Here is a 22,763-nt window from a genome sequence, read left to right on the forward strand (position 1 = left end):
GCACATCACTCTAATCAGTGGATATGGAAACGTACAGCACATCACTCTGATCAGTGGATATGGAAACGTACAACACATCACTCTAATCAGTGGATATGGAAACGTACAACACATCACTCTAATCAGTGGATATGGAAACGTACAGCACATCACTCCACTCAGTGGATATGGAAACGTACAACACATCACTCTGATCAGTGGATATGGAAACGTACAGCACATCACTCTGATCAGTGGACATGGAAACGTACAGCACATCACTCTGATCAGTGGATATGGAAACGTACAACACATCACTCTAATCAGTGGATATGGAAATGTACAACACATCACTCTAATCAGTGGATATGGAAACGTACAGCACATCACTCTAATCAGTGGATATGGAAACGTACAACACATCACTCTAATCAGTGGATATGGAAACGTACAGCACTGAGAACGTACAGCACATCACTCTAATCAGTGGAAATGGAAACGTACAGCACATCACTCCACTCAGTGGATATGGAAACGTACAACACATCACTCTGATCAGTGGATATGGAAACGTACAGCACATCACTCTAATCAGTGGATATGGAAACGTACAGCACATCACTCTAATCAGTGGATATGGAAACGTACAGCACATCACTCTGATCAGTGGATATGGAAACGTACAGCACATCACTCTGATCAGTGGATACGGAAACGTACAACACATCACTCTAATTAGTGGATATGGAAACGTACAGCACATCACTCTGATCATGGGTATGGAAACGTACAACACATCACTCTAATTAGTGGATATGGAAACGTACAGCACATCATTCTAATCAGTGGATATGGAAACGTACAGCACATCACTCTAATCAGTGGATATGGAAACGTACAGCACATCACTCTGATCAGTGGATATGGAAACGTACAACACATCACTCTAATCAGTGGATATGGAAACGTACAACACATCACTCTAATCAGTGGATATGGAAACGTACAGCACATCACTCCACTCAGTGGATATGGAAACGTACAACACATCACTCTGATCAGTGGATATGGAAACGTACAGCACATCACTCTGATCAGTGGACATGGAAACGTACAGCACATCACTCTGATCAGTGGATATGGAAACGTACAACACATCACTCTAATCAGTGGATATGGAAATGTACAACACATCACTCTAATCAGTGGATATGGAAACGTACAGCACATCACTCTAATCAGTGGATATGGATACGTACAACACATCACTCTAATCAGTGGATATGGAAACGTACAGCACTGAGAACGTACAGCACATCACTCTAATCAGTGGATATGGAAACGTACAGCACATCACTCCACTCAGTGGATATGGAAACGTACAGCACATCACTCTAATCAGTGGATATGGAAACATACAACAGATCACTCTAATCAGTGGATATGGAAACGTACAGCACATCACTCTAATCAGTGGATATGGAAACGTACAGCACATCAATCTAATCAGTGGATATGGAAACGTACAGCACATCACTCTAATCAGTGGATATGGAAACGTACAGCACATCACTCTGTTCAGTGGATATGGAAACGTACAGCACATCACTCTGATCAGTGGATATGGAAACGTACAGCACATCACTCTGATCAGTGGATATGGAAACGTACAGCACATCAGTCTGATCAGTGGATATGGAAACGTACAGCACATCACTCTAATCAGTGGATATGGAAACGTACAGCACATCACTCTGATCAGTGGATATGGAAACGTACAGCACATCACTTTGATCAGTGGATATGGAAACGTATAGCACATCACTCTGATCAGTGGATATGGAAACATACAACACATCACTCTGATCAGTGGATATGGAAACGTACAGCACATCACTCTGATCAGTGGATATGGAAACGTACAACACATCACTCTGATCAGTGGATATGGAAACGTACAGCACATCACTCTGATCAGTGGATATGGAAACGTACAGCACATCACTCTGATCAGTGGATATGGAAACGTACAGCACATCACTCTAATTAGTGGATATGAAAACGTACAACACATCACTCTGATCAGTGGATATGGAAACGTACAGCACATCACTCTGATCAGTGGATATGGAAACGTACAGCACATCACTCTGATCAGTGGATATGGAAACGTACAGCACATCACTCTGATCAGTGGATATGGAAACGTACAACACATCACTCTAATCAGTGGTATGGAAACGTACAGCACATCACTCTGATCAGTGGATATGGAAACGTACAACACATCACTCTGATCAGTGGATATGGAAACGTACAGCACATCACTCTGATCAGTGGATATGGAAACGTACAGCACATCACTCTGATCAGTGGATATGGAAACGTACAGCACATCACTCTAATCAGTGGATATGGAAACGTACAACACATCACTCCACTCAGTGGATATGGAAACGTAGAACACATCACTCTGATCAGTGGATATGGAAACGTACAGCACATCACTCTGATCAGTGGACATGGAAACGTACACCACATCACTCTGATCAGTGGATATGGAAACGTACAACACATCACTCTAATCAGTGGATATGGAAATGTACAACACATCACTCTAATCAGTGGATATGGAAACGTACAACACATCACTCTGATCAGTGGATATGGAAACGTGCAGCACATCACTCTGATCAGTGGATATGGAAACGTACAGCACATCACTCTAATCAGTGGATATGGAAACGTACAACACATCACTCTGATCAGTGGATATGGAAACGTACAACACATCACTCTGATCAGTGGATATGGAAACGTGCAGCACATCACTCTGATCAGTGGATATGGAAACGTACAGCACATCACTCTAATTAGTGGATATGGAAACGTACAACACATCACTCTAATCAGCGGATATGGAAACGTACAACACTTCACTCTAATCAGTGGTTATGGAAACGTACAACACATCACTCTGATCAGTGGATATGGAAACGTACAACACATCACTCTGATCAGTGGATATGGAAACGTACAGCACATCACTCTAATTAGTGGATATGGAAACGTACAACACATCACTCTAATCAGTGGATATGGAAACGTACAACACTTCACTCTAATCAGTGGTTATGGAAACGTACAACACATCACTCTAATCAGTGGATATGGAAACGTACAACACATCACTCCACTCAGTGGATATGGAAATGTACAGCACATCACTTTGATCAGTGGATATGGAAACGTACAACACATCACTCTGATCAGTGGATATGGAAACGTACAGCACATCACTCTAATCAGTGGATATGGAAACGTACAATACATCACTCTAATCAGTGGATATGGAAACATACAGCACATCACACTGATCAGTGGATATGGAAACGTACAACACATCACTCTAACCAGTGGATATGGAAACGTACAACACATCACTCTAATCAGTGGATATGGAAACGTACAGCACATCACTCTGATCAGTGGATATGGAAACGTACAACACATCACTCTAATCAGTGGATATGGAAACGTACAGCACATCACTCTAATCAGTGGATATGGAAACGTACTGCACATCACTCTGATCAGTGGATATGGAAACGTACAACACATCACTCTGATCAGTGGATATGGAAACGTACAACACATCACTCTAATCAGTGGATATGGAAACGTACAGCACATCACTCTGATCAGTGGATATGGAAACATACAACACATCACTCTGATCAGTGGATATGGAAACGTACAACACATCACTCTAATCAGTGGATATGGAAACGTACAGCACATCACTCTGATCAGTGGATATGGAAACGTACAACACATCACTCTGATCAGTGGATATGGAAACGTACAGCACATCACTCTGATCAGTGGATATGGAAACGTACAGCACATCACTCTGATCAGTGTATATGGAAACGTACAGCACATCACTCTAATCAGTGGATATGGAAACGTACAACACATCACTCCACTCAGTGGATATGGAAACGTACAACACATCACTCTGATCAGTGGATATGGAAACGTACAGCACATCACTCTGATCAGTGGACATGGAAACGTACACCACATCACTCTGATCAGTGGATATGGAAACGTACAACACATCACTCTAATCAGTGGATATGGAAATGTCCAACACATCACTCTAATCAGTGGATATGGAAACGTACAGCACATCACTCTAATCAGTGGATATGGAAACGTACAACACATCACTCTAATCAGTGGATATGGAAACGTACAGCACTGAGAACGTACAGCACATCACTCTAATCAGTGGATATGGAAACGTACAGCACATCACTCTGATCAGTGGATATGGAAACGTACAACACATCACTCTAATCAGTGGATATGGAAATGTACAACACATCACTCTAATCAGTGGATATGGAAACGTACAGCACATCACTCTGATCAGTGGGTATGGAAACGTACAGCACATCACTCCACTCAGTGGATATGGAAACGTACAGCACATCACTCTAATCAGTGGATATGGAAACGTACAGCACATCACTCTAATCAGTGGATATGGAAACGTACAACACATCACTCCACTCAGTGGATATGGAAACGTACAGCACATCACTCTAATCAGTGGATATGGAAACATACAGCACATCACTCTGATCAGTGGATATGGAAACGTACAGCACATCACTCTGATCAGTGGGTATGGAAACGTACAGCACATCACTCTAATCAGTGGATATGGAAACGTACAACACATCACTCTAATCAGTGGATATGGAAACATACAACACATCACTCTAATCAGTGGATATGGAAACGTACAGCACATCACTCTGATCAGTGGATATGGAAACGTACAACACATCACTCTGATCAGTGGATATGGAAACGTACAGCTCATCACTCTGATCAGTGGATATGGAAACGTACAGCACATCACTCTGATCAGTGGATATGGAAACGTACAGCACATCACTCTAATCAGTGGATATGGAAACGTACAGCACATCACTCTAATTAGTGGATATGGAAACGTACAACACATCACTCTAATCAGTGGATATGGAAACGTACAACACATCACTCCACTCAGTGGATATGGAAACGTACAGCACATCACTCTAATCAGTGGATATGGAAACGTACAGCACATCACTCTGATCAGTGGATATGGAAACGTACAGCACATCACTCTGATCAGTAGATATGGAAACGTACAGCACATCACTCCACTCAGTGGATATGGAAACGTACAGCACATCACTCTAATCAGTGGATATGGAAACGTACAGCACATCACTCTAATCAGTGGATATGGAAACGTACAGCACATCACTCTAATCAGTGGATATGGAAACGTACAGCACATCACTCTAATCAGTGGATATGGAAACGTATAGCACATCACTCTGATCAGTGGATATGGAAACGTACAGCACATCACTCTAATCAGTGGATATGGAAACGTACAGCACATCACTCTAATCAGTGGATATGGAAACGTACAATACATCACTCTAATCAGTGGATATGGAAACGTACAGCACATCACTCTAATCAGTGGATATGGAAAATTACAGCACATCACTCTAATCTGCGGATATGGAAACGTACAGCACATCACTCTGATCAGTGGATATGGAAACGTACAGCACATCACTATGATCAGTGGATATGGAAACATACAACACATCACTCTAATCAGTGGATATGGAAACGTACAGCACATCACTCTAATCAGTGGATATGGAAACGTACAGCACATCACTTTGATCAGTGGATATGGAAACGTACAGCACATCACTCTGATCAGTGGATATGGAAATGTACAGCACATCACTCTGTTCAGTGGATATGGAAACGTACAGCACATCACTCTGATCAGTGGATATGGAAACGTACAGCACATCACTCTGATCAGTGGATATGGAAACGTACAGCACATCACTCTGATCAGTGGATATGGAAACGTACAGCACATCACTCTGATCAGTGGATATGGAAACGTACAGCACATCACTCTAATTAGTGGATATGGAAACGTACAACACATCACTCTGATCAGTGGATATGGAAACGTACAGCACATCACTCTGATCAGTGGATATGGAAACGTACAGCACATCACTCTGATCAGTGGATATGGAAACGTACAGCACATCACTCTGATCAGTGGATATGGAAACGTACAGCACATCACTCTGATCAGTGGATATGGAAACGTACAGCACATCACTCTGCTCAGTGGATATGGAAACGTACAGCACATCACTCTGATCAGTGGATATGGAAACGTACAACACATCACTCTGATCAGTGGATAAGGAAACGTACAGCACATCACTCTAATCAGTGGATATGGAAACGTACAGCACATCACTCTGATCAGTGGATATGGAAACGTACAGCACATCACTCTAATTAGTGGATATGGAAACGTACAACACATCACTCTGATCAGTGGATATGGAAACGTACAGCACATCACTCTGATCAGTGGATATGGAAACGTACAGCACATCACTCTGATCAGTGGATATGGAAACGTACAGCACATCACTCTAATCAGTGGATATGGAAACGTACAACACATCACTCCACTCAGTGGATATGGAAACGTACAACACATCACTCTGATCAGTGGATATGGAAACGTACAGCACATCACTCTGATCAGTGGACATGGAAACGTACAGCACATCACTCTGATCAGTGGATATGGAAACGTACAACACATCACTCTAATCAGTGGACATGGAAATGTACAACACATCACTCTAATCAGTGGATATGGAAACATACAGCACATCACTCTAATCAGTGGATATGGAAACGTACAGCACATCACCCTAATCAGTGGATATGGAAACGTACAGCACTGAGAACGTACAGCACATCACTCTAATCAGTGGATATGGAAACGTACAGCACATCACTCTGATCAGTGGATATGGAAACGTACAACACATCACTCTAATCAGTGGATATGGAAATGTACAACACATCACTCTAATCAGTGGATATGGAAACGTACAGCACAACACTCTAATCAGTGGATATGGAAACGCACAACACATCACTCTAATCAGTGGATATGGAAACGTACAGCACTGAGAACGTACAGCACATCACTCTAATCAGTGGATATGGAAACGTACAGCACATCACTCTGATCAGTGGATATGGAAACATACAGCACATCACTCTAATCAGTGGATATGGAAACGTACAGCACATCACTCTGATCAGTGGGTATGGAAACGTACAGCACATCACTCTAATCAGTGGACATGGAAACGTACAACACATCACTCTAATCAGTGGATATGGAAACATACAACACATCACTCTAATCAGTGGATATGGAAACGTACAGCACATCACTCTGATCAGTGGATATGGAAACGTACAACACGTCACTCTGATCAGTGGATATGGAAACGTACAGCACATCACTCTAATCAGTGGATATGGAAACGTACAGCACATCACTCTGATCAGTGGATATGGAAACGTACAGCACATCACTCTAATCAGTGGATATGGAAACTTACAGCACATCACTCTAATTAGTGGATATGGAAACGTACAACACATCACTCTAATCAGTGGATATGGAAACGTACAACACATCACTCTAATCAGTGGATATGGAAACGTGCAACACATCACTCTAATCAGTGGATATGGAAACGTACAACACATCACTCCACTCAGTGGATATGGAAATGTACAGCACATCACTCTGATCAGTGGATATGGAAACGTACAACACATCACTCTGATCAGTGGATATGGAAACGTACAGCACATCACTCTAATCAGTGGATATGGAAACGTACAGCACATCACTCTAATCAGTGGATATGGAAACGTACAACACATCACTCTAATCAGTGGATATGGAAACGTACAGCACATCACTCTGATCAGTGGATATGGAAACGTACAGCACATCACTCTAATTAGTGGATATGGAAACGTACAGCACATCACTCTAATCAGTGGATATGGAAACGTACAATACATCACTCTAATCAGTGGATATGGAAACATACAGCACATCACACTGATCAGTGGATATGGAAACGTACAACACATCACTCTAACCAGTGGATATGGAAACGTACAACACATCACTCTAATCAGTGGATATGGAAACGTACAGCACATCACTCTGATCAGTGGATATGGAAACGTACAACACATCACTCTAATCAGTGGATATGGAAACGTACAGCACATCACTCTAATCAGTGGATATGGAAACGTACAGCACATCACTCTGATCAGTGGATATGGAAACGTACAACACATCACTCTGATCAGTGGATATGGAAACGTACAACACATCACTCTAATCAGTGGATATGGAAACGTACAGCACATCACTCTGATCAGTGGATATGGAAACGTACAGCACATCACTCTGATCAGTGGATATGGAAACGTACAACACATCACTCTGATCAGTGGATATGGAAACGTACAGCACATCACTCTAATCAGTGGATATGGAAACGTACAGCACATCACTCTGATCAGTGGATATGGAAACGTACAGCACATCACTCTAATTAGTGGATATGGAAACATACAACACATCACTCTAATTAGTGGATATGGAAACGTACAACACATCACTCTAATTAGTGGATATGGAAACGTACAGCACATCACTCTGATCAGTGGATATGGAAACGTACAACACATCACTCTGATCAGTGGATATGGAAACATACAACACATCACTCTGATCAGTGGATATGGAAACGTACAACACATCACTCTGATCAGTGGATATGGAAACGTACAGCACATCACTCTGATCAGTGGATATGGAAACGTACAATACATCACTCTGATCAGTGGATATGGAAACGTACAGCACATCACTCTTATCAGTGGATATGGAAACGTACAACACATCACTCTAATCAGTGGATATGGAAACGTACAACACATCACTCTCATCAGTGGATATGGAAACGTACAGCACATCACTCTAATCAGTGGATATGGAAACGTACAATACATCACTCTAATCAGTGGATATGGAAACATACAACACATCACTCTGATCAGTGGATATGGAAACGTACAACACATCACTCTGATCAGTGGATATGGAAACGTACAACACATCACTCTGATCAGTGGATATGGAAACGTACAGCACATCACTCTGATCAGTGGATATGGAAACGTACAATACATCACTCTGATCAGTGGATATGGAAACGTACAGCACATCACTCTGATTAGTGGATATGGAAACGTACAGCACATCACTCTAATCAGTGGATATGGAAACGTACAGCACATCACTCTGATCAGTGGATATGGAAACGTACAGCACATCACTCTAATCAGTGGATATGGAAACGTACAGCACATCACTCTAATTAGTGGATATGGAAACGTACAACACATCACTCTAATCAGTGGATATGGAAACGTACAACACATCACTCTGATCAGTGGGTATGGAAACGTACAGCACATCACTCTGATCAGTGGATATGGAAACGTACAACACATCCCTCTGATCAGTGGATATGGAAACATACAACACATCACTCTGATCAGTGGATATGGAAACGTACAACACATCACTCTAATTAGTGGATATGGAAACGTACAACACATCACCCTGATCAGTGGATATGGAAACGTACAGCACATCACTCTAATCAGTGGATATGGAAACGTACAGCACATCACTCTGATCAGTGGATATGGAAACGTACAGCACATCACTCTAATCAGTGGATATGGAAACGTACAGCACATCACTCTGATCAGTGGATATGGAAACGTACAGCACATCACTCTAATCAGTGGATATGGAAACGTACAGCACATCACTCTGATCAGTGGATATAGAAACGTACAGCACATCACTCTGATCAGTGGATATGGAAACGTACAGCACATCACTCTAATCAGTGGATATGGAAACGTACAGCACATCACTCTAATCAGTGGATATGGAAACGTACAGCACATCACTCTGATCAGTGGATATGGAAACGTACAACACATCACTCTGATCAGTGGGTATGGAAATATACAGCACATCACTCTAATCAGTGGATATGGAAACGTACAACACATCACTCTAATCAGTGGATATGGAAACGTACAGCACATCACTCTGATCAGTGGATATGGAAATGTACAGCACATCACTCTAATCAGTGGTTATGGAAACGTACAACACATCACTCTGATCAGTGGATATGGAAACGTACAGCACATCACTCTAATCAGTGGATATGGAAACATACAACACATCACTCTAATCAGTGGATATGGAAACGTACAACACATCACTCTAATCAGTGGATATGGAAACGTACAACACATCACTCTGATCAGTGGATATGGAAACGTACAACACATCACTCTGATCAGTGGATATGGAAACGTACAGCACATCACTCTAATCAGTGGATATGGAAACGTACAGCACATCACTCTGATCAGTGGATATGGAAACGTACAGCACATCACTCTGATCAGTGGATATGGAAACGTACAGCACATCACTCTAATCAGTGGATATGGAAACATACAACACATCACTCTGATCAGTGGATATGGAAACGTACAGCACATCACTCTGATCAGTGGATATGGAAACGTACAGCACATCACTCTAATCAGTGGATATGGAAACGTACAGCACATCACTCTAATCTGTGGATATGGAAACGTACAACACATAACTGTAATCAGTGGATATGGAAACGTACAGCACATCACTCTGATCAGTGGATATGGAAACGTACAGCACATCACTCTAATTAGTGGATATGGAAACGTACAGCACATCACTCTAATCAGTGGATATGGAAACGTACAACACATCACTCTGATCAGTGGATATGGAAACGTACAGCACATCACTCTGATCAGTGGATATGGAAACGTACAATACATCACTCTGATCAGTGGATATGGAAACGTACAGCACATCACTCTAATTAGTGGATATGGGAACGTACAGCACATCACTCTAATCAGTGGATATGGAAACGTACAACACATCACTCTAATCAGTGGATATGGAAACGTACAGCACATCACTCTAATCAGTGGATATGGAAACGTACAGCACATCACTCTAATCTGTGGATATGGAAACGTACAGCACATCACTCTAATCAGTGGATATGGAAACGTACAGCACATCACTCTAATCAGTGGATATGGAAACGTACAGCACATCACTCTAATCAGTGGATATGGAAACGTACAGCACATCACTCTAATTAGTGGATATGGAAACGTACAACACATCACTCTAATCAGTGGATATGGAAACGTACAGCACATCACTCTGATCAGTGGATATGGAAACGTACAGCACATCACTCTAATCAGTGGATATGGAAACGTACAACACATCACTCTAATCAGTGGATATGGAAACATACAACACATCACTCTGATCAGTGGATATGGAAACATACAACACATCACTCTGATCAGTGGATATGGAAACGTACAGCACATCACTCTAATCAGTGGATATGGAAACGTACAGCACATCACTCTGATCAGTGTATATGGAAACATACAACACATCACTCTGATCAGTGGATATGGAAACGTACAGCACATCACTCTAATCAGTGGATATGGAAACGTACAACACATCACTCTAATCAGTGGATATGGAAACGTACAGCACATCACTCTGATCAGTGGATATGGAAACATACAACACATCACTCTAATCAGTGGATATGGAAACGTACAGCACATCACTCTAATCAGTGGATATGGAAACATACAGCACATCACTCTGATCAGTGGATATGGAAACGTACAGCACATCACTCTAATCAGTGGATATGGAAACGTACAGCACATCACTCTGATCAGTGGATATGGAAACGTACAGCACATCACTCTAATCAGTGGATATGGAAACGTACAACACATCACTCTAATCAGTGGATATGGAAACATACAGCACATCACTCTGATCAGTGGATATGGAAACGTACAGCACATCACTCTGATCAGTGGATATGGAAACATACAACACATCACTCTGATCAGTGGATATGGAAACATACAACACATCACTCTGATCAGTGGATATGGAAACGTACAGCACATCACTCTAATCAGTGGATATGGAAACGTACAGCACATCACTCTGATCAGTGTATATGGAAACATACAACACATCACTCTGATCAGTGGATATGGAAACGTACAGCACATCACTCTAATCAGTGGATATGGAAACGTACAACACATCACTCTAATCAGTGGATATGGAAACGTACAGCACATCACTCTGATCAGTGGATATGGAAACATACAACACATCACTCTAATCAGTGGATATGGAAACGTACAGCACATCACTCTAATCAGTGGATATGGAAACATACAGCACATCACTCTGATCAGTGGATATGGAAACGTACAGCACATCACTCTAATCAGTGGATATGGAAACGTACAGTACATCACTCTGATCAGTGGATATGGAAACGTACAGCACATCACTCCACTCAGTGGATATGGAAACGTACAGCACATCACTCTAATCAGTGGATATGGAAACGTACAGCACATCACTCTGATCAGTGGATATGGAAACATACAACACATCACTCTGATCAGTGGATATGGAAACATACAACACATCACTCCACTCAGCCGGTCTCGTCCGTGCTAGCTCTTAAACACCAGTCATGCTTTGTCCAACATCCCTGCTTTTTTTCTGTGACCCTGTAAGTTCCTCTTCCTCAAGAACCTGTCTAATTTCCTTTCAAATTAATTATGTAATCACTTCCCAATTTTTCAGGTTCATCACTCCAGATCCTGACAATTCTGAGTGTAAAAAAAAAACTTCTCATCACTGCTCACGATCTTTTGCCTTTAACTATAAATCTATGAGCTCTGGTCTTTGGCCTGCTTGCCAGGGGGAATAACGTCTGCTTCAGCTTTTCTACCAAAACCTCTGATCATGGAGATGAGTAGATGACGGCCAGCTCAACGGGGTACAGCTTCAAGCTATTGAACTCAGGAGGAATTTACTGTTCAAAATAAAGGATGTGTTTACTAATGCACGGAGTAAGCGTATAATGCCCAGCTTGACGGAATGCAACTTTGATATTGGGGCGATATGGTGACACAATGGTTAGCACTGCTGCCTTACAGTGTCAAGGACCCAGGTTCAATTCCAACATTGGGTGACTGTGTGGAGTTTGCACATTCTCCCAGTGTTTGCCTGGGTTTCCTCCGGGGGCTCTAGTTTCCTCCCACCTAAGATGTAGAGGTTAGGTGGATTGGACGTGCTAAATTACCCCTCAGTGTCCAAAGATGCGTAGGTTAGGTTACGGGGTTGATGGGATGGCAGGGGAGAGCTGCTTTTTCGGAGGCTCAGTGTGGACTCGATGGGCTGAATGGCCTCCTTCTGCACTGTAAGAAATCTATGAATTATAAGAGTACTGAGCTCTGGACTTTGGCGAGTGAAGAAAGAGGTGCTATTCTGATCTTTTATCCAATAAGGAGTGGCCTGACAGAGGGAAGGAACACAGCGAGAGTTGAGGCATTAATTTGATAATTAGGTGATTGGCTGGTGAGTTTTAAGTTTTTTTCCCGTTAACCTGGGGTGGGATGATACGAGTAGCGTATTAAAATTATAGATTAACTCATTAAATTACCTGATTTAACTACAAATGATCATTGAGAGATATTTCTAAAATTGAAACCCAAATTAGTTAAACACAACAAAATAAAGATGACAGGACAGGTGTAGTGGTGCAGCTGTGGCATGTGAGAGCTGATGGGATCCACCTAACCAAATTCACAACTCAAGGAACTTTGTCTCAAGTTGACGGGTTGGAGACGGAGTTCTGAACACAGCGAGGGAGGAAGTTACCTGGACATTTTATTGCAAGAGGTAGTCACACCCCTTCAGCTAGGTCCAACAGATTTGGTCCATGGTTAAGGACAGAAGGATGTGACTATGAGTGAGCCAGGTAAGGGAATCAAAAGGAGCACTAGAGGAGCCTCAGCCCTTACACTTGCCCAACAGGTGCGATGTTCTTGCAGTGTGTGTGAATAAAAGCAGGGACTGCTATAAGGATGAGCAAAGGTGATGAAATCTGCCATTTGAAGCTGTGGTGTTTTAAAGCCTGCATTTTTGAGACTGTCAATAGCTGAAGCAGAAATTCAGATTTTTGGGAGGTGGGGGGGTGATTAATTGGATTTCAAGGCAGTGACATGTGGGGCGGGATTCTCCGATATCGGCGCGACGTCCGCCGACCGGCGGCAAAAACGGCACAAATCAGTCCGGCATCGCGCTGCCCCAAAGGTGCGGAATTCTCCACATCTTGAGGGGCCGAGCCCTCACCTTGAGGGGCTAGGCCCGCGCCGGACTGATTTCCGCCCCGCCAGCTGGCGGGAAAGGCCTTTGGTGCCCCGCCAGCTGGCACGGAAATGACATTGCCGGGCGGCGCATGCACGGGAGCGTCAGCGGCCGCTCACGGCATTCCCGCGCATGCGCAGTGGAGGGGGTCTCTTCCGCCTCCGCCATAGTGGAGACCATGGCGAAGGCGGAAGGAAAAGAGTGCCCCCACGGCACAGGCCCGCCCGCGGATCGGTGGGCCCTGATCGCAGGCCAGGCCACCGTGGGGGCACCCCCCGGGGCCAGATCGCCCCGTGCCCCCCCCCCCCCCCCAGGACCCCGGAGCCCGCCCGCGCCGCCTTGTCCCACCGTTCAAAAGGTGGTTTGATTCTCGCCGGCGGGACAGGCATTCCAGCAGCGGGACTTCGGCCCATCGCGGGCCGGAGAATCGCCGGGGGGGGGGGGGGGGGGGCCGCCAACCGGCGCGGCATGATTCCCACCTCCGCCGAATATCCGGTGCCAGAGAATTCGACAACCGCCGGGGGCGTGGTTCACGCCAGCCCCCAGCGATTCTCCGACCCGGCGGGGGGTCGGAGAATCCCACCCCAGATTTCTGAGATATAAGCTTCCGGAAATTAAAACTAACTGGAGCTACCAGAGTTCAAAAGAACATCAGTTCCTGTTCAGCAGACACGGCAGCTTTTGATAAAGCAGTGCATTAGCCAGGTCTGAAACCTAAAAAAAGTGCCCCGTCCAGGCACACTGTGAAGAGCTGGGCAGGTTTGCTCAGAGCCAACCATACCCCATATCTGGGTGTTACTGAGTGATCAGATGAAGGTAACTCTGGCTCTGGAAAGCTACGCTATCAGGACTGTCACAACCCAAAAAGGGTATGAGTAAGTGTGCCTGGTTTGGTGATAATTGTCTTTGTGGGTCTAGGAGGAGGTAAAGCAGTTGTCAGAGGTTACTTGGGGATCAGACCCTGTGTGAGGAAGAATAGTTAAACTGTGATGGAGAGCTGGGAAGGGCTTTGGGACTGCATCTGCTGCCTCAGATGGCTAGCTGAGGAACATGTGAAATTTACCTTTGTTGTGTCAAGAAGGTAGTTTTAAATAATGTACATTTGTATTTGTGGGTATTAGAAAAAAGGATAAGTAAGTTTACTTTTGCGTTTCTGCATTTGAAAGGATTAATGACTTCAGATGCCTCCATGGTAATATGTTTATGACCTGAAAGCAATCAGGTTAAAGGAAAACTAGGCTGTTGCATAGCAACCAGGGGCCACCCTAGGTTAGAAAGAACTTTTGAGTTTAGTTTTAAGCTGGACCCAGGAGAGGCTGGACAGGACCAGGGTGCTGGGAAAAAAATATTTCCCAAAAGAACAAAAGAAAGTCCAGAAACCAGGGAGTTGGGGCATGGGGCAAGTCTCAGGCAGACAGTCAAGTTCAAGGAACAAAGAACAAGATGTTGAACAAGGTCCCATTGGGTGGAGTTAAAGTAAAAAGCAGAGAAAGTGCTCAGAGTTAAATAGACAACTGCAAGAACCGGACTGTCACCACCCCCTCCCATTTTATTTAACGTATTGATTTTGTTTGATCAAGAGTACAGTTAAGAGGTGACTTAATTGAGGCATACAAGATGATCAGAGGATTGGATAGGGTGGACCGTGAGAGCCTTTTTCCTCGGATGGTGATGTCTAGCACGAGGGGACATAGCTTTAAATTGAGGGGAGATAGATATAAGACAGATGTCAGAGGTAGGTTCTTTACTCAGAGAGTAGTAAGGGTGTGGAATGCCCTGCCTGCAACAGTAGTGGACTCGCCAACACTAAGGGCATTCAAATGGTCATTGGATAGACATATGGACGATAAGGGAATAGTGTAGATGGGCTTTAGAGTGGTTTCACAGGTCGGCGCAACATCGAGGGCCGAAGGGCCTGTACTGCGCTGTAATGTTCTACAAGGAACGGCAATTTACAATGTTTTGTAATAGGAATGATGGTGGGGTGACCAGAACTCAGGTATTAAACAGTAACCTGGGTAACTTCTGCCACACTAGATAGTAACCTTCAAATTGTAGTTATTTTCAGAAATTCGAAAAGGATTAAAACTTTTCCTTTGTGCCACATAATCGCATCTTTCGTCCCCTCTCTTTATTTTGGTTCTTGTGCAGGTCTGGCATGAAATAGATACCCTCATTTAGATTTAGATTTGTCAGGAGTACCCCAGGCCCCGACCCAAACCCCAGGCCCCGGACCCAAACCCCAGGCCCCTGACCCAAACCCCAGGCTCCGGACCCAAACCCTGGACCCAAACCCCAGGCCCCGACCCAAACCCCAGGCCCCGACCCAAACCCCAGGCCCCGACCCAAACCCCAGGCCCCGGACCCAAACCCCAGGCTCCGGACCCAAACCCTGGACCCAAACCCCAGGCCCCGACCCAAACCCCAGGCCCCGGACCCAAACCCCAGGCCCCGGACCCAAACCCCAGGCCCAAACCCTGGACCCAAACCGCAGACCCCGACCCAAACCCCAGGCCCCGGACCCAAACCCCAGGCCCCGGACACAAACCCCAGGCCCCGGACCCAGACCCCAGGCCCCGACCCAAACCCAGGCCCCGACCCAAACCCCAGGCCCCGACCCAAACCCCAGGCCCCGGACACAAACCCCAGGCTCCGGACCCAAACCCCAGGCCCCGACCCAAACCCCAGGCCCCGGACCCAAACCCCAGGCCCCGGACCCAAACCCCAGGCCCCGACCCAAACCCCAGGCCCCGGACCAAACCCCAGGCCCCGGACCCAAACCCCAGGCCCCGGACACAAACCCTGGAACCAAACCCCAGGCCCCGACCCAAACCCAGGCCCCGACCCAAACCCCAGGCCCCGACCCAAACCCCAGGCCCCGGACCCAAACCCCAGGCTCCGGACCCAAACCCCAGGCCCCGACCCAAACCCCAGGCCCCGGACCCCAAACCCCAGGCCCCGGACCCCAAACCCCAGGCCCCGGACCCCAAACCCCAGGCCCCGGACCCCAAACCCCAGGCCCCGGACCCCAAACCCCAGGCCCCGGACCCCAAACCCCAGGCCCCGGACCCCAAACCCCAGGCCCCGACCCAAAACCCCAGGCTCCGGACCCAAACCCCAGGCTCCGGACCCAAACCCCAGGCCCCGGACCCAAACCCCAGGCCCCGGACCCAAACCCCAGGCCCCGGACCCCAAACCCCAGGCCCCGACCCAAAACCCCAGGCTCCGGACCCAAACCCCAGGCTCCGGACCCAAACCCCAGGCCCCGACCCAAACCCCAGGCCCCGACCCAAACCCCAGGCCCCGGACCCAAACCCCAGGCCCCGGACCCAAACCCCAGGCCCCGGACCCAAACCCCAGGCCCCGGACCCCAGGCCCCGGACCCAAACCCCAGGCCCCGGACCCCAAACCCCAGGCCCCGGACCCCAAACCCCAGGCCCCGACCCAAAACCCCAGGCTCCGGACCCAAACCCCAGGCTCCGGACCCAAACCCCAGGCCCCGGACCCAAACCCCAGGCCCCGGACCCAAACCCCAGGCCCCGGACCCCAAACCCCAGGCCCCGGACCCCAGGCCCCGGACCCAAACCCCAGGCCCCGGACCCCAAACCCCAGGCCCCGGACCCCAAACCCCAGGCCCCGACCCAAAACCCCAGGCTCCGGACCCAAACCCCAGGCTCCGGACCCAAACCCCAGGCCCCGGACCCCAGGCCCCGGACCCAAACCCCAGGCCCCGGACCCCAAACCCCAGGCCCCGGACCCCAAACCCCAGGCCCCGACCCAAAACCCCAGGCTCCGGACCCAAACCCCAGGCTCCGGACCCAAACCCCAGGCCCCGGACCCCAGGCCCCGGACCCAAACCCCAGGCCCCGGACCCCAAACCCCAGGCCCCGGACCCCAAACCCCAGGCCCCGACCCAAAACCCCAGGCTCCGGACCCAAACCCCAGGCTCCGGACCCAAACCCCAGGCCCCGGACCCAAACCCCAGGCCCCGGACCCAAACCCCAGGCCCCGGACCCCAAACCCCAGGCCCCGACCCAAAACCCCAGGCTCCGGACCCAAACCCCAGGCTCCGGACCCAAACCCCAGGCCCCGACCCAAACCCCAGGCCCCGACCCAAACCCCAGGCCCCGGACCCAAACCCCAGGCCCCGGACCCAAACCCCAGGCCCCGGACCCAAACCCCAGGCCCCGGACCCCAGGCCCCGGACCCAAACCCCAGGCCCCGGACCCCAAACCCCAGGCCCCGACCCAAAACCCCAGGCTCCGGACCCAAACCCCAGGCTCCGGACCCAAACCCCAGGCCCCGGACCCCAGGCCCCGGACCCAAACCCCAGGCCCCGGACCCCAAACCCCAGGCCCCGGACCCCAAACCCCAGGCCCCGACCCAAAACCCCAGGCTCCGGACCCAAACCCCAGGCTCCGGACCCAAACCCCAGGCCCCGGACCCAAACCCCAGGCCCCGGACCCAAACCCCAGGCCCCGGACCCCAAACCCCAGGCTCCGGACCCAAACCCCAGGCTCCGGACCCAAACCCCAGGCCCCGACCCAAACCCCAGGCCCCGACCCAAACCCCAGGCCCCGGACCCAAACCCCAGGCCCCGGACCCAAACCCCAGGCCCCGGACCCAAACCCCAGGCCCCGGACCCCAGGCCCCGGACCCAAACCCCAGGCCCCGGACCCCAAACCCCAGGCCCCGGACCCCAAACCCCAGGCCCCGACCCAAAACCCCAGGCTCCGGACCCAAACCCCAGGCTCCGGACCCAAACCCCAGGCCCCGGACCCAAACCCCAGGCCCCGGACCCAAACCCCAGGCCCCGGACCCCAAACCCCAGGCCCCGGACCCCAGGCCCCGGACCCAAACCCCAGGCCCCGGACCCCAAACCCCAGGCCCCGGACCCCAAACCCCAGGCCCCGACCCAAAACCCCAGGCTCCGGACCCAAACCCCAGGCTCCGGACCCAAACCCCAGGCCCCGGACCCCAGGCCCCGGACCCAAACCCCAGGCCCCGGACCCCAAACCCCAGGCCCCGGACCCCAAACCCCAGGCCCCGACCCAAAACCCCAGGCTCCGGACCCAAACCCCAGGCTCCGGACCCAAACCCCAGGCCCCGGACCCCAGGCCCCGGACCCAAACCCCAGGCCCCGGACCCAAACCCCAGGCCCCGGACCCAAACCCCAGGCCCCGGACCCCAAACCCCAGGCTCCGGACCCAAACCCCAGGCTCCGACCCAAACCCCAGGCCCCGGACCCAAACCCCAGGCTCCGGACCCAAACCCCAGGCCCCGGACCCAAACCCCAGGCCCCGGACCCCAAACCCCAGGCTCCGGACCCAAACCCCAGGCCCCGGACCCAAACCCCAGGCCCCGACCCAAACCCCAGGCTCCGGACCCAAACCCCAGGCTCCGGACCCAAACCCCAGGCTCCGGACCCAAACCCCAGGCCCCGGACCCCAAACCCCAGGCCCCGGACCCCAGGCCCCGGACCCAAACCCCAGGCCCCGGACCCCAAACCCCAGGCCCCGGACCCCAGGCCCCGGACCCAAACCCCAGGCCCCGACCCAAACCCCAGGCCCCGGACCCCAGGCCGCGGAGCCTCCTGCCGGCCGCCGGCTCCGGGCCGGGTTCACTCACTGGAGGTTTTGGTGCTTTTCGGGCTTCTCTGTCTCTCCGGCTCCATCCCGCCGCCGCCGCGCAGTCCCGGGCGGAGCCTCAGTCCCGGTGACGCATCAGCACCGCCGCGGGCACCAACTCGGCAGCAACAGCGCGGGGAGCCCCCCCCCCCGCCCGGGAGCCTCCCCCCCCCCCCCCAAACCCCCCCAACCCCGCACAGCCCCCCCAACCCCGCACAGCCCCCCCCCAAACCCCCCAAAACCCCCCCAAACCCGCACAGCCCCCCCCAAACCCGCACAGCCCCCCCAAACCCCCCCAAACCCCGCACAGCCCCCCCCAAACCCCGCACAGCCCCCCCCAAACCCCGCACAGCCCCCCACAAACCCCGCACAGACCCCCCCAAACCCCACACAGCCCCCCCCAACCCCCCCAAACCCCGCACAGCCCCCCAAACCCCGCACAGCCCCCCCCAAACCCCCCCAACCCCGCACAGCCCCCCCCCAAACCCCCCCCAAACCCCGCACAGCCCCCCCCAAACCCGCACAGCCCCCCCAACCCCGCACAGCCCCCCCAAACCCCCCCCAAACCCCGCACAGCCCCCCCAAACGCCCCCAACCCCGCACAGCCCCCCAAACCCCGCACAGCCCCCCCAAACCCCCCCAACCCCGCACAGCCCCCCCCCAAACCCGCACAGCCCCCCCAAACCCCCCCAACCCCGCACAGCCCCCCAAACCCCGCACAGCCCCCCCCAAACCCGCACAGCCCCCCCAACCCCGCACAGCCCCCCCAAACCCCCCCAACCCCGCACAGCCCCCCCAAACCCGCACAGCCCCCCCAACCCCGCACAGCCCCCCACAAACCCCCCCAACCCCACACAGCCCCCCCCAAACCCGCATAGCCCCCCCAACCCCGCACAGCCCCCCCCAAACCCCCCCCAACCCCGCACAGCCCCCCGCAAACCCCCCCCAACCCCGCACAGCCCCCCCCAAACCCCCCCAACCCCGCACAGCCCCCCCCAAACCCGCACAGCCCCCCCAACCCCGCACAGCCCCCCCCAAACCCGCACAGCCCCCCCAACCCCGCACAGCCCCCCCCAACCCCGCACAGCCCCCCCAAACCCCCCCAACCCCGCACAGCCCCCCCCAACCCCGCACAGCCCCCCCAAACCCCCCCAACCCCGCACAGCCCCCCCAACCCCGCACAGCCCCCCCAACCCCGCACAGCCCCCCCAAACCCCCCCAACCCCGCACAGCCCCCCCCCAAACCCCCCCAACCCCGCACAGCCCCCCCCAAAACCCCCCAACCCCGCACAGCCCCCCCGAAACCCCGCACAGCCCCCCCAAACCCCGCACAACCCCCCCAACCCCGCACAGCCCCCCCGAAACCCCTCAAACCCCGCACAACCCCCCCAACCCCGCACAGCCCCCCCGAAACCCCCCAAAACCCGCACAGCCCCCCCAAACCCCCCCAAACCCCCCAACCCCGCACAGCCCCCCCCAACCCCGCACAGCCCCCCCCAAACCCGCACAGCCCCCCCCAAACCCGCACAGCCACCCCCAAACCCCGCACAGCCCCCCCAAACCCCGCACAGCCCCCCCAAACCCTGCACAACCCCCCCAACCCCGCACAGCCCCCCCGAAACCCCCCAAACCCCGCACAGCCCCCCCAAACCCCGCACAGCCCCCCAAAACCCCGCACAACCCCCCCAACCCCGCACAGCCCCCCCAACCCCGCACAGCCCCCCCGAAACCCCCGAAACCCCGCACAGCCCCCCCCAAACCCCGCACAGCCCCCCTCAACCCCCCCAAACCCCGCACAGCCCCCCCAACCCCCCCAAACCCCGCACATCCCCCCCAAACCCCGCACATCCCCCCCAAACCCCGCAGAGCCCCCCCAAACCCCGCACAGCCCCCCCCAAACCCCGCACAGCCCCCCCAAACCCCCCCAAACCCCGCACAGCCCCCCCAAACCCCCCCAAACCCCGCACAGCCCCCCCAAACCCCGCACAGCCCCCCGAAACCCCGCACAGCCCCCCCAAACCCCGCACAGCCCCCCCCCAAACCCCCCCCAACCCCGCACAGCCCCCCCAAACCCCCCCAAACCTCGCATAGCCCCCCCAAACCCCGCACAGCCCCCCCGAAACCCCGCACAGCCCCCCCCCAAACCCCGCACAGCCCCCCCCAAACCCCGCACAGCCCCCCCAAACCCCCCCAAATCCCGCACAGCCCCCCCAAACCCCCTCAATCCCGCACAGCCCCCCCCAAACCCCACACAGCCCCCCCAAACCCCGCACAGCCCCCCCCAAACCCCCCAAACCCCGCACAGCCCCCCCAAACCCCCCCAAACCCCACACAGCCCCCCCCAAACCCCACACAGCCCCCCCCAAACCCCGCACAGACCCCCCCAAACCCCGCACAGCCCCCCCCAAACCCCGCACAGCCCCCCCCAAACCCCACACAGCCCCCCCCAAACCTCCCAAACCCCGCACAGCCCCACCCAAACCCCGCACAGCCCCCCCCAAACCCCCAAAACCCCGCACAGCCCCCCCCAAACCCCGCACAGCCCCCCCGAAACCCCCCCAAACCCCGCACAGCACCCCCAAACCCCCCAAACCCCGCACAGCCCCCCCAAACCCCGCACAGCCCCCCAAACCCCGCACAGCCCCCCCAAACCCCCCCTAACCCCGCACAGCCCCCCCAAACCCCGCACAGCCCCCCCCAAACCACGCACAGCCCCCCCCAAACCACGCACAGCCCCCCCCCAAACCCCCCCAAACCCC

At 51.8% G+C, this 22,763-nt stretch overlaps 1 protein-coding gene across 2 annotated transcripts in view; it reads right to left on the reverse strand.

Moving 5' to 3' along the window:
* LOC140394525 (transmembrane channel-like protein 7) overlaps positions 1-20,137 on the reverse strand; it is an 84,460-nt gene extending 64,323 nt beyond the window's left edge. For both annotated transcript variants that reach the window (XR_011935896.1, XM_072481872.1), the window contains exon 1: positions 20,006-20,137. Coding sequence is in view for 1 of the 2 variants with exons in the window: in XM_072481872.1 (XP_072337973.1) it covers positions 20,006-20,051 (46 nt within the window). In the remaining variant the exon portion in view is untranslated. The remainder of the gene's footprint in view (positions 1-20,005) is intronic.
* Positions 20,138-22,763: the final 2,626 nt, after the last annotated feature.

This window comes from Scyliorhinus torazame, chromosome 17 (assembly GCF_047496885.1).
Source record: "Scyliorhinus torazame isolate Kashiwa2021f chromosome 17, sScyTor2.1, whole genome shotgun sequence".
Taxonomy (NCBI): domain Eukaryota; kingdom Metazoa; phylum Chordata; class Chondrichthyes; order Carcharhiniformes; family Scyliorhinidae; genus Scyliorhinus; species Scyliorhinus torazame.